The sequence below is a fragment of the Anguilla anguilla genome, chromosome 1, assembly GCF_013347855.1.
Source record: "Anguilla anguilla isolate fAngAng1 chromosome 1, fAngAng1.pri, whole genome shotgun sequence".
Classification (NCBI taxonomy): Eukaryota; Metazoa; Chordata; class Actinopteri; order Anguilliformes; family Anguillidae; genus Anguilla; species Anguilla anguilla.
The window spans coordinates 2,824,521-2,838,817 of NC_049201.1; the positions used below are offsets into that span (position 1 = coordinate 2,824,521).

Here is a 14,297-nt window from a genome sequence, read left to right on the forward strand (position 1 = left end):
TCTAACTCACTCACTCGCAGGAGTACTTCAATCCCACAATGCACCTGGTAGAAGTACAGTCAGGTAAATAATAATAAAAAACAGACATAACACATAATAAAAATACCACCACCAACACGTGCACACCCAGAGAGCACCATGAACCCAGGAATGGAGGGAAGACGCGAGAACAAAAATAAAAAAGTGGAACGGGGGAAAAAAACGGTGAAGTGGAAGGAACTTATATATTCAAAAATATATAAGCAAAAACGCCAGCACTCAACGAAGATGGAAATGGGAGGGAGGAGTCAAACCACAGCACCGTTCTTTTGGAGGGAAATGAACAGGCGAGACCACCGCAAGGCAACGGGGAGGAAATGGACGCAAAAATCTGATTGGACAGTAAAGGTTAAAAAAAAAAAAAAAAAAAAACTGAGAAAAATCATAATTGCACATAATGAAAGTCTTTAGGTGAGGAACAGGATTCGGTTTGAAAGGAGGCGCAGGCCATACAGGGGCATGGAGAGGGCAGTGGTTCCCATGGAGAAGATGGGGGGGGGCATGGGGGGGGTTGTTCTTACTTCTGTTGGGGGAGTTCCAGAGGGTGGCAGAGGACTTGGAGAGCCTCTTGTTAATAACCGAGTCCACGTGTTTCGGCAGGTTCACCGCCGAGACCGAGCATCTGCCTGCAACCGGAGAGAGCGCGACAAAACAGAAGAAGAAGAAGAAGAGACCTAAAAACACCGCTCAGAACCCAGAGCCTGGAGTGGGCGGGGCCTGCCACGGGACCCGCCCACAGCCCAATCCACCAATCGGGTCAGCCGAGGAGTCACATCTCCCGGCATCTCCGAAAAAGTCCGGAGTCCGAGTTCGATGGGTTAGTCCGAGTCCTATCCTAAAAAGATCGCTTGTGTGCTGAGCTCTAAACCCAATTCCAATAGACCAATTTACCCAAAATGAACTCCATCACAGCAGGGACACATCCGTTTCTGGATTTACCGATTGCCACAGCTTTTCCCATTTTATTAACCCTGTCATTTACACGGTTTGAAATTTTGCTAAAATGTACAAATACGCTGAAGAATATCAAAATGTAAACGTGAAATTAATGTGCCCCTAACTGAACCACTGCCATGTCCGCGAGCAAACCACCGGTGGAGTATACAACCAGTCCACTCACTGAGACGGTGTAAACTGTGGGAACAAAATCCAGAAACAGATGTGGGGTTCCCCCCCGGAATGGCATCCCTCACCCCGATCTTCAGGACACCCCTTCTGAAGGGACCGAGCCACAAGGCCCACAAGCTCCTTTTGTGTTTAAAAGGGAAGATGTTTGGAGAACAGGCCAAAAAAACAAACACACAACTTTGGCAACAGCAATCGAGGTTAAAAATAAATAGAAAATCGAAACCAAAATGCTAACCCTCCACCAAGAAACAGACACTGTCCACTGTCAAAACGGAAAGAAACTGATTATCAAACACAAGACTGCACTCCCACACAAACACAAACGTAAACACAAACGCACAAACACACGCAATTTAAAAAGTTCAAGACGTTTCCCTGGGTAAAAAACGAGATTCGTTCCCCTTTGAGAAGACCGCGAATTTCCGTCTGTGCGCGTGAGGCCGCACGCTTCCGTTCTTAATGTGAAAGACGCAGATTGTTTGGGCCTTTCAGTCCAGCCCGTCAACAGATCTATAACAGATCTTGTCAAGCACTGGATCAACTGCTCTGCCACTTTAACTGGTTCCGACAGAGGAAACAAAAGACAAAAGGTGGCTGTGATTCAAACTCCACAGACCTTCCCCAAATCTTAGACACGTGCTGCCTCCTGGTGGTCTCAAATGGAACAACGCCACTACAAACCCGCTTTCAGCATGTTACATCACACGCACGCATTCAGCCAACACCCTTCTGCAGGGGAAAATCAGGCTAAGCAGCTTGCTCAGGGGTACAATGGCAATGCCTCTCAAAAGGGAATCAAACCTGCAACCCCCTGTCGTTAAATCCAGTTCCCTAAACTTTACACTGTCCCCCCTTTTACTCAGAGTAACCCAAAAAGCATTCCGTTAAGAAGCTTGAGGACACTGATGGGGACTGATACGCCCTGGAATTATACTGCTGAGCATCACGAACTGTGCTGCTGGAGGAGAGCGAGGATAAGCCTGCACGGAGATGAGCTGGGGGGGGGGGGGGGGGGCGCGGGGGGGGGTTAGAGGCTTCTGAAGCTGCAGGTTAAGGGGGAGCGCAGGGGGAAATGCGCCGCTACGTTCTCAGAACAACCGCGAACCATCACAGCGTGGCACACACCGCCATTCCTGCCAGCTTCCCTGGAAGAGAGCTGGTGGGAGGAAATATCTGATGATTCCACAGATCCGCCCCTTCCCCCCCATACTTTCATATAAACTCTTCCCAGCTCTGCTGTTTAAGGGTGAAGAGGACTTCCCTGTATATGTGTTGTGTACAACATCAGCCTAGCTTTAACTGCAACTTAGCTGCTAGCTGATAATTACCTTCTAACTGCTAGCTGGCCGCTAATTAGCGGTTAGCAGCTATCTGAATGGCAAAAAGCTAAAGCTGTCAGCTAATTGCTAACAACACAGAAGGTTTCTCACCAGTTCAAGGACTTTGCTCCCTTGGGGGAGGAGGGGGGCATGCGCCAATAAATTATTTCTGAGATGGCAATCAATCCAACAAAGCGGGTAATTTCCTAATCTCATACAAGGAGGAGATTCTGAGATGACAATCAACGCAGCAAAGCGGGTCATTTCCTAACCTTACGCAGGCAGGTAATTGCTTCCTCAGAAAGACAGCCCAAACTATACGAGCCCTGATGAGGGTTTCACAGGCACGATGCTAATGACAGAGCACTGAGATCACACCAACAGCCCCCCCACCAACACCCCCCCCCCCCGCCCCCCCATTATCACCCTCCCCAGGAGGCAGCTGGTGCTAGCGAACACTTTGCCAACGTTTACCGACGACTGACACAACGGCTTCTGCACTGCGCGGAAAAAAAAAACCCCCAGGATGACGAATCGCACCAAGAGCAGCGGGGGAAACACCAGCGATCCGACGTCGTTAAGAACGCATAATTCATTAGGTAATGGGCAGACAGGGGAGGAGAAATTAAGAACCGTTAGGAACACTGTAACCAGAGGTTCAGATGTTACAAAACGCCAATCACATGCTGGGTCTATAGGACACACACACAGTGAAATGCCTCACCACCACCATCACCTGTCTGCTCACATTAACCCCGCCCACATGCCACACCCATGCTCCACCAATCACATAAGCCCCGCCCACACACCATTCCCAAGCCATACCTTAACCTCGCCCACATGCCACGCCCGTATATACACACACCATGTACCGATTGGACAAGGACCACCGGGGAAGTCAGGCAAGCGGACAGTCGCTGTCCAATCCCCACACAGGAAGGCAAAGAGACCCTGAGCGCACACAGGTCACGTGACCCGAGGGTGGGGCTTGCGCCGGCCATCCTGGTTGCGTGTCACCAGGCAACAGTTGCCATGGTGACTCCAACCAGCCCACATCGCGCGAGATAGCACGCGATGCCCCGCATGTCTGTGCGTGTTCCGTGTCAGTAGCAACCGGACAGAGCCCGCGCCCAGCTGAGCATCAGCTGGCCTGTTCAGCGCTAATATCATCAAGCCAGATGGTACTAAGTGTCGGCGACCTGGTCCGGTTGCAGTGTGAGATGGTACTAAGCGTAGGTGACCTGGTCCGGTTGCAGTGTGGGATGGTACTAAGTGTAGGCGGCCTGGTCCGGTTGCAGTCTGGGACGGTACTAAGTGTAGGCGACCTGGTCCGGTTGCAGTCTGGAACGGTACTAAGTGTAGGCGCCCTGGTCCGGTTGCAGTCTGGGACGGTACTAAGCCACAGACGGGCCGGTCCGGTTGCAGTCTGGGACGGTACTCACTTTCGCGCTGGCTGGAGTTCTGGCTGAGCCCCCCGGCCCAGGACCACCGCTGCTGGCGGATCTCGGCCCATGTCTTCTTACTGGAGCGCTGGATGGCCGCCTCGTACCTCTCCTGCAGACAGAATCATTTAAAAAAAACATGCGTTACGACACGCTAATTACATACCACACGCGTGTACACGAGTACGCGAGGCCAATGGGGAAACGGAGGCTGCAGACTGCAGGACAGTAAAACACCAGAGACTAGCAGTGACACAGAAACCGCCCAGCAGAGAGGCCTGTTCTATTCAGCAGAACTGCCCCTGCTGGGCCTACAACAGGAACCCTGCTCTGGAGTTCTACTGTCCTGTGGGTTTTCATTTCAGCCCTAATTTGGCTCACCTGATTCTGCTAAATAGTAGGTCAATGACCGCGGCCAGCTTCCCCAGACTACCATTACTAGGACAGGAAATCCCTCCATTCAGGAAATGACACAAAACATCCCACAGGAAGTGACAGGTCGCATGTGATGTGTTGACTGACAGGAGGGAGGGAGGCCACTCCCGTGTGATAAACCTTGCTCACAGTGCATTTTCCTGACCCTAATTTTACTGGATTTATTAAAGTTGTTTCTCTGTGACACCCTGCAACAACACACAGGACCTGGACCAAAGAGGTAAAGTTCAGAACAACCATAAGGATGGTACTTTTATCTTTGGGGGGGGGGGGGGGGGTTAACTGCTCTGGTTACACATTACTCATCTCTCAGATCCTATGCTTGCTGGATCCATTTTACTGAAGCCAAATCAGGTTAAGTGCCTCGCTCAAGACTACAATGGAAACCCATAACCTCAGAGTAGCAAGCCCAGGTCCACAGCCATTACACTACAGAGGAGCTCCTCAGTAATCACCAGTCCAGTCACCTACAGAGCAGGACAAAGTCCCCTGTGAACGCCCCCCGGCCCTGATGACTGTAGGCTGTAACCAGGGTGACAGAGCAACCTCTAGCACTACAGGTAGTACTACTAGCTGTAGCAGCGGTACCAGGCTATAAATGTCATCAGCACTACTTTAAACTAGCTTTACACAACAGCTCTAGGACCTCTTGGTGCACGTGGGTGTACCGGAGAGCGGCGTGGAACAGTTCTCTCTCACGGTATGAGATTCCATTCACTCTCCCATCCGGAACATTCTGTTCTTTCAAACACAGGAGAGGGAGGGAGTGAGGGACGGAGGGAGAGAGGGAGAGAGGGAGCACCTGGATGCCGGTCTGATGATTTTGAGATTATGTTCCTAGCCGAACACACACCAGAGCTCGAGCACTGGGCTTTTTAGCCGTGTGAAAAGGCCAGGACCAGGACCAGGACCAGGACCTACGGTGAGGCAGCCTTCAGGGTCTATGGCCCGCGCGTTTGGAACAGCCTGCCACAGGATCTGAGGGCATCACAATCTCTCACGAGATTATAAAACCCACCATTTTTAGCCTGGACTTTTACATAAAGGGAGCTTTTTATCACGTTTTTATGACACTTCTACTTTTAACTGCACTTTTGCTTAGATTTTATTGACTCATCTACTTTGCTCTTATCTTATTTACTGTGAAGCACTTTGTATTGTGAACTTGCACGAAAAGGGCACTATATGAAGGTTGAACTGAATTGAGGGAGGGGGGACAGAGAGAGATAGAGAGAGAGGGAGGGAGGGAGAGAGAGACAGACAGACAGGATAGTGGAGAAAGGACAACGAAAGCATTTAGCGCTTACAGAGCTCAAATTTTGGGGAGAAGAACAGAGGAGAAAGAGAAATACTCATTATTCAGGCGGGGGGGGGGGGGGGTGTTTGAGGGTTGAGTCCACGCTAATTTCAGTGGCTCTTTGAGGAGAGGTTCAAAGCTGTACCGCGAGCCGCAGGCAAGCTGCAGCTCGGCCAAACGGCCGCGCTCCAATCTCAGCGCTGTGCCTCCTTACGAGTGCAAACCCGCAACTCCCCGGCCCTAACAGGAGCAACGGCGCTAATCGCCACGGCAACCCTGCCCGAAAACTACGTCAGGGCCTTAAGCAGCGAGACTGACCGCAGTCTGCAGAACCCACCCCCCCCCCCCCCGTCTTACCGCCAAAATCAGAGCCACACCCGTCTCCCAGACGCAGGCCCCTAACAGTGGAACCAGCCTGAGACAGGGCGTGTGTGAGCGAGACCCAAACCTGCTGCAGCACAGATGAAAATGTGGTGTTTTAACCGCAGACTGAGAGGCCTAGCTCAGCAGGTGTGGACCAGCCCCGTCGCCCACACTGCTACTGCTGTTTCCATTCTGCCCCATCCTGCCCCATCCTGCCCCAGTCCAGCCCCGTCGCCCACACTGCTACTGCTGTTTCCATTCTGCCCCATCCTGCCCCAGTCCAGCCCCGTCGCCCACACTGCTACTGCTGTTTCCATTCTGCCCCATCCTGCCCCAGTCCAGCCCCGTCGCCCACACTGCTACTGCTGTTTCCATCCTGCCCCATCCTGCCCCAGTCCAGCCCCGTCGCCCACACTGCTACTGCTGTTTCCATTGCGCTTCCCCTCTTCCTGCCCCATCCTGCCCCAGTCCAGCCCCGTCGCCCACACTGCTACTGCTGTTTCCATTCTGCCCCATCCTGCCCCAGTCCAGCCCCGTCGCCCACACTGCTACTGCTGTTTCCATTCTGCCCCATCCTGCCCCAGTCCAGCCCCGTCGCCCACACTGCTACTGCTGTTTCCATTGTGCTTCCCCCTCTTCCTGCCCCATCCTGCCCCACTCCAGCAACATCCCAACCACACCCTCCCGGGCTCCACCCCATCCTCACAGGCCCTGCCCCCTTTCCACCCATGCCACATCCTGGCCATACCCACTTATGTCTGTTTCCTGTACCCACCCACCTCACCTAGCCCCACCCCCCTGCCCTTTCCTCACCCCTCCCCCCAGCCTCCTGGCCCCGCCCCCTCCAGCCCCACCCCCTGCCCCTCCCTGGGTCCACCCCCTGCCCCGCCCCCTGACCCCGCCCACCTTGTTCTTCTCCAGTTTCTGTCGCTGGCGCTCCTCCAGGGCGGCTCTGCGTTTCTCGGCCTTCAGCCGCTGGTCCTCCAGCCGGCGCCGCCGCTCGTCCAGCTGCCGCTCCCGGAGCTGCCGCGCCTTCTCCTCCTTCTCCAGCCACTGCGACTTCTTTGCCGCTGGAAAAACACACACACACACACACACACACACACACACACACACACACACACACACACACACAGACCGGCAGCGGTTACGGCATCTGGAGAACATCTGGAACCCAACCGCCCCCACCGCTCCCTCTCCCTCTCCCTCTCTCTCTCTCTCTCTCTCTCTCCCTCCCTCGCTTTCCCGCTCCAAAAAGGCTGAGTCCCGGTTCAAGTGCCTGAACCCGGGCTTGAACCCGACGCAGGCCGTGGGGCCTCTGTGTGTTCATATAGCCCCCCCCCCCCCCCAAAAACGCTGGCCGGGCCAGAGATAGGGCAACACTGAAGCCTAGCTTCGCACCCCAAATCAGCACCCCTATTTCTGAAGTCTAACCACGGGGTACAGAAACACTTTGCTCTCTCCGGCTCTGCGTCACTGTGAGTCAGACTTAGTCCTCCATTTTCTGTGACTAGTAATTGAAATGTGCTGGCATGTCTCCATATACTGGGGTTTCTTTGTTAGCTATGCTATTGAAAATGCCATCGCATCTGCGTGTCTCCCCATGTTAAACCGCACATCTCTTAGTCCTATTCCCATTCCGGTTTTAAATATCATCTAAATTCATTAAGTCCAGAGGAATAAACATTCCACTTACTCTCTGATAATATTGATTTATGGAATGATATTACTGATATTCATAAGTTGCAGTGTGTACAACGTCTGTATATAATAACTGATCAATGCAATGCAAGTCTTCATTGACTAAGCAACTTAGCATTGGTTCAAATTGGTTTCTCTCCATCAGACTGAAGCCGCGTTTCCACCGCAGGAACTATACCCCGGAACTAGGAACCTTTTGAGGAACTCAGTGCGTTTCCACCGCAGGAACTAGGGTCTAAATTTAGTTCTGGGGGCTTTGTTTTACTCCCCAAAACGTTCCTGCTCGGGGGGTAGTACTTTCCGAAAGTACAGGAACCTTTTGGGTGGAGCTTGCAGCGCTGAACATTTCTGATTGGTCGAGTACTCGTAGCATTTGTGTTGTATTTATTTTCCGCCATTACCCGCCATGTTTGAAAATATGCAGCGGCAAACCAATTTATTTTCATAATAACTTCAAATCAAACTTGTATGTTATGCGGCGCAGTAGCCTACTTTTGGTTATAGCCTGTCAACGTCTTGGAATTATAACGTGTGCTCTTCTGTTCTTTTCTTGCTTTAGTATTCGTTTTATAAAATGCTAAGCATTCGTGCTGGGACAGCATATTACGTAGGCTACCAAAACATTCAAACGGATTAATTCGGTTGCTGAATATTTTCTTCCGGATTTTCTTTGTTAGCCCGTTGTAATTGACTCAAAACGTTTGATACAGTTATGTGAGGTATGCGGTAGTTCTGCATAATTAACATTGGTGATACAGTACAAGCAAACTGGAAATCACCTTCCGCACTTTTTATCCGGGTAAAATAACAGGTTAATTCTAGTAATCTTCCCTTTAGCTTTTTCAGACTGCCGTAATTTTACTCAATTTTACTGCCATTTTTCAATTCCACGAAAAGACCAGGAAGACTATGGACTCATTTATGGTGCATGGTTCGCATCTGGAGGGCACACTTCGCTGCTCGGCTAGCAGTAACTTCGAAGGAAAGCAAACGGTGGCTGTACCACTACTAATTTACATTTTCACGCAAGTCCGAGTTTTCGTTCTATTCTTGTCATTTTGCGATTAGCCTATAAGGAATTGACGACGAGAAAGTAATAAAACAGCAAATTGTTTACAACGTGTGCATGTTTTCTGCTGTTAATGAATGTGTTTGAGAGGATATATGAAAATCAATAAATACAAAAGTAACCATATATAGTCATTGTTGGTAACCCGTTGTATATAAGTGGAATAAACCCCTTCGGGCTGTCCCGGTTATTAGAAAATAATGTAGGCTACTTCGGTGGTAGTATGGCGTTACAGAAGAAATCATATGACAGATGGACCGACGACAACGTCAGTGGGCTAATTTGCCTAATCTTCGCGGTACTTTAGACCCCGGTGGAAACGCAGACAACCATTGGCTGAAGGAACCTTTTCGTTCCTGGTAAAGTAGTTCCTGGGACTGAAAGTTCCGGGTAATTTTGGTGGAAACGCGGCTTTATTAGCCCGAAAACAGGCGCAACAAATGGTGTGCAAATTAAAACTCAGCAGCTCTCCCGACTTCCCGACGCGATTGCTGCAGCGCGCATTAAAACCCTGCCGACAAAAGCAATTAAATCGCCATTTTCGTTCTCTTAAGAAACAGCGTGTTTGAGAGCCGTGGCCGCGAGACGTCTGCTCAGCTGCCGCCGCCGTTACGTTCCGTCTCCGCGGAATTTCCCGGTTTCGCGCGGTTTGGCTGTTTGGCCGTTACCCACAGCAGGCGCTCACGCGCTTCAGCGAGCTGTAAACGCGCTGTGAGTCGCTCTGCGTAAGAGCGCCCGATTAGTTAATCTAACACAAATGAACATTTAAATAGTGTGAAGATGGGTGCTTTGGGGGGGGGGGGGGGGGGGGGGGGGGCAAATGGACAAACAAAAAAGATCCAAAGTCTGGAGAGCCACTGGGTAGGCCTATACAGATTTTTTTTCGCATTAAAATCAGCGACCAATTTACAGCAGACCCAAGCATTAGGCGCTACGAGCATGGCTTGGAATGCATTCTAACACTGGCAGTAAAATGAGCTAATCGTGTTTACCCAAGACGGTACATTGAATTAATTATCTCAAACGAAGCAGCGCTATTACGGACAAATATTTCTGAAATGACACTTATTGTACTGTAATCGCATTTATTTCCCACGCACGGCGTTTACAGTGAGAACTGTGAGCGTTAATACGCCTCTTATCTGAGTTATGAGAGAAGACAAGGTATTAAGCTGTCAGGTCTATTGTTGCTCCCGTTTTTCACGCTTTTTCACAGGGTAAACTCGCGGAACAAACGCGACTACAGAGGCGAGATTATCTTCTCCTGAAAGGGCTCGTTTCTGCGGCTTGATTCTGTGCATGTTTTGTTTGGGGGGGGGGGGGGGGGTGGACGGTGGAGACTAAATCCAGATTTACCACAAGGGTTACAGGGGCAAGAGGAAAGACAAATCGTATCCGTAAAAAACAGACTTCCCATAACTGCAATAAAATGAATAGCACACGAACGCACGGGGACCACACACACTAACGAAAAAAGTAATTACACCTTATCTGCAGAACGCTTTTCATTCCCTTTAACTTAATGACCGTTCATTTGTAATGGCAGCACGTAGGCCAACAGTAATGCACTGTCTGAGTCTTTAAAATCACAGCAGGACTAGGACGGGGACGGGACGGGGGACGGGGACGGGGGGGGGAGACAGGGGGGTTACCTAACACCACAGTGGTCTCAAAACCTAATTTAAAACGAGAAAACCCAGCTAGCTATGTTTTTATGTGCCTGCACACTCAGGTCACAGGTCACAGGGGACTGCACTACCGGTTCATTTTTGGATGAACCCCGTTGACCAGCGGCACGGCGATCAATCCCGGGCCAGCAAACGGCGGTTTGGGCGCCTCAGTCACCGCCCAAAAAGGTACGCCCAGCGCAGCGCAGACCGATGATGTCATCCTCAGACACCGCAGCTGGTGCGCACTTCAAACGGAGACACCGCCAGTGTGCCCAAACCAGCTAGGCTGAAGTCTGGGGAGGGGAGGGGAGGGCAGGGGAGGGGAGGGGAGGGGAGGGGGAGTCTTTATCCACATGACTGTTCTCAGGGTTAAACACAGCATCTGGACCATAAAACACCCGTTAAATAATCATGAACGGGTCTCCTGCCCTAATCCCCGACCTCGTAAAGGATTTATCACCTTGTGGAGAGGGCAACCCGGTCGAGGCTGAGAGGCATAACTTTAGCACCAGGCTTCTGGGCCTGCCACACCCCAGCGGGGTAAACGCTGCGAAATGTAAACGCAGGTAACAGGTGTTCGGCGTGGAGATCCTTAAAACGCAGAGGAGGCGCACAGCACCATGAGCTCGACTCCCGCCTGTTTCTGAGCGATGGCTATCACAGACGTCCTGAAAACAGCCCCCCGCAATTAAAAAAAAGGTCTTGGTGAAAGTCCCCAAAGTGCCCGTCTCTAATGGGAGTAAAAGCAGACCCCCCCCCCTCCCCCCGACACCAAACCACCCAACCACAGGGACTCCCTTCACCACCAGACTGATCGATTAGACTCCCACTCCTTGGCACGCATGCACGAAGCAAGCTAGATATCAACTAGGCTACTCTGAATCTGCAATATTTATATTATGATACCCAAGCAAATGTTAGCTATCTCGGCTAAAAAATAAAACTGTCTGGCCTAACTGTTCAGCTACACTTAACAACCCAAAGCCTCCCATCAGACTGATATGATGATGGACATCTATCATTATTCCAGTAATTAATTAACCTGACTGCCGGAGTAGGGAGGTAATGTGTGTGTGGCTGTTTAACAGTGTGACTGAAGAGGAGGAACTAGAGACTATATTCAGCGTTTCTCTGCAAATTCAGAGTTTGGGCCCTCATAGGACATTTAACCTGGGCTGAGCAGCAAATTCAACATAACGCAGGAAAAGCTTATTAATAATCAATTCCTTTTATTGTTATTATTATTTGTCGTTGCATTTCCCTGTAAGAAACAAATTCATTTAAACAACTTTAAATTAGGTCATTTAGGGTGGAAGAAGGGAAAGGAAACAGTTGATTAAAACCCATTTGATTGATTAAAACCCATTTGACTTGAAAGTAAACGAGCACAAAACAGGTACTTTCCAAATGCTTGTTTTTAGCAACAACCAACCATGCTTCCTGGGTTAGATTTAGGAGAGACGCAGGAGATTTACACATTTCACATAATCAGATCTTTATGGGGACCCCTGAATTAGGGTTGGGTGGGGCTTGTGATTTTGACTGCTGTGTGCTCCAAAACACAGCTGCCTTTATTCAAAATCAAACTCTACTGGGGAAAAAAAAGAGCAAGAGAGGGAGGGAGAGAGAGAGAGAGCATGAAATCCCCCCCACACACCATCACAGCCGAAGAAAAGAGTGATGGAGAGAATGATGAAGAAAAGGAGAACAGGGCGACTGCATGAAACACAGAATCACAGTGCCAACGTCACGACCACAGGGAGCCACAGGAATGAGAGAGAAAGAGAGAGAGAGAGAGCCACAACCATCACCATGACGACACCAACACCACCAGGGCACGCAAGCCACACCCACCAGCTGTCTTACCTTGCAGGTGCGTCTGCTCTTCTGAAGGAGTGAGGGAGAGAGACGAGAGCAACTGTCAATCATGCAGGAAGCGCAACCATGCCAAAAAAAACCAGACAGGGGGCAGGACAGGGTACCCCAGCGCCCAGAAACCAGTCACGGGCCAGACCTGGGGACCCCCAGCGCCCAAACCCGTTACGAGCCAGACCAGGGGAAACCAGTACCCAAACCAGTCATGGGCCAGACCAGGGGTCCCCGGTACTGGTGCTGGTTCTGGTACTGGTTCTGGTGCTGGTTCTGAATGGGAACCGTTGGGTTCAGTGAAGGGATGTGGTGCAAGGCAGCACTAAAGCAGTGGGGATTGGATGCTCACAGAGTGATGCCAGCCTTCTTTGACCAATCCCTGGAGAGATCCTTTGCCAATATACTGCATCAAATCTCCCAAAACAATTTTATGTGGACGGACAGTTATTCCTTCAGTTGATAACTCTAAATCAACCGCAGGCTAAGCACAGATAAAGCTTTGAGGAAGGACGTTCCACAGCAGTGGTGGTGCGAAAAGCAAAACAAAAAGCACTTTGTCTTCCTGACGTTACGTCTGTGCAGAAGTGAAAGCTAGGAGGCATGCAGTCAGACCCTTTCCCCGGTGTCAGAGGAGTGCGTGTAACTCTGCGTTCGGCTTTGAAGGGTTTCAGTTCGCTCCGCGGGGTTTTCCTTACGGCTTTCCGAACGTTGCCGTGGTAACCGGGAAGGCCCGCCGGACGCATGGTGAGCTGAAAACATCCAAAGCTGAGAAAGGGGAAACGGCCTTTTGCTTTCCTGTGACCCTACCACAAGGGGGCGCCCTCAGCCCTTTGGAAAGGAGATGAATGCACCGCATACATGTACACACACACACACACCCACATGTACATATACACAGGCACACACTCTCACATGCGCGCGCACACACACACACACACACACACAAACACACACACACTTACCCAGGTATTTGGCCCTTTCCTCCCGACGCTCTTTCGCCTGTTTCTGTCGGTCTTCCGATTTAAGCCCATCTGTACAGAGAGAGAGAGGGAGAGAGACCAGGGAAAAGGAGAGAGGAAGGTAGGGAATGAGGAAGATAGAGAGAGAAATAAAAAAGAGGGAGAGAGCAAAAAGAGAATGAGAAACAGTGTCAGGCAGTAAGGGGATAATGGAGCGTGAGAGGGAGACAGGGAGACATGGAGAAGAGCAGGGAGAAAGAAGGATGGGAGAGGAAAATGAAGGACGAAAGAGTTGGGGGAGAAAAAAATGGACAGCAAATGTCAGAGAGCAAGATGGAATGACAGAGTGAAATGGAAAAAAGGTAGACAGAGATGAAGAAAAAAGGAAGAGATTTATAAAAGAGATTGTGAGAGAGGAGAGAAACAGAAGGAGAGAGAGAGAGAGGGAAAGAGGGGGAGAGAGAGAGAGAGAGAGGGAAAGAGGGGGGGAGAGAGAGAGAGAGAGAGGGAAAGAGGGGGAGAGAGAGTTAACCTTGGTTTGCCCTTCAGCGAGTCACTGCACTGTGAGAAGACAGGATGGACAGTCCAGCCCATGTGTGTTTCTCTCTCTCTCTCTCTCTCTCTCTCTCTCTCTCCTGCTGATAACTAAATAACGGACTTTAATCTGCCCGGCCACGCCCCCAAACACAGCCAGCCGTCCGCAATCACACCCCAATGAGGTCATACTCCGCCTCTGCACATAATGAGGTCACTTCCTGGCAGGGGATCGTCTCTTTGGCCACTGACGTGAGGTGCGGTTGATTAATGAAATTAATAAAGGGGGTGGGGCGCGTTTGGGCATGTGTGTGTGCGAGAGAGAGAGAGAGAGAGACGGAATGTTTTTGCATATATGTGAGTGTGAATTATGTGCACAAGTGTGTGTCTGAGAGAGAAAGATTGCTGAGCGTGTATGTGCGAGTGTGTGCTTGCATGTGTGAGTAAGTGGATGCTTGGGAGAGTGAGTGTA

The 14,297-nt window shown here is 50.6% G+C and overlaps 1 protein-coding gene across 6 annotated transcripts in view; it reads right to left on the reverse strand.

The window, feature by feature from the left end:
• map7d1a (MAP7 domain containing 1a) overlaps positions 1-14,297 on the reverse strand; it is a 68,758-nt gene that overhangs the window by 20,134 nt on the left and 34,327 nt on the right. For 2 of the 6 annotated variants that reach the window (XM_035435069.1, XM_035435062.1), the window contains exons 3-7: positions 13,295-13,363; positions 12,330-12,350; positions 6,930-7,093; positions 3,929-4,040; positions 561-686 (exon numbers count right to left, since the gene is read on the reverse strand). In XM_035435069.1, coding sequence (XP_035290960.1) covers positions 561-686; positions 3,929-4,040; positions 6,930-7,093; positions 12,330-12,350; positions 13,295-13,363 — 492 coding nt within the window. The remainder of the gene's footprint in view (positions 1-560; positions 687-3,928; positions 4,041-6,929; positions 7,094-12,329; positions 12,351-13,294; positions 13,364-14,297) is intronic. The other 4 variants (XM_035435077.1, XM_035435085.1, XM_035435092.1 and 1 more) reach the window with 4 other exon arrangements.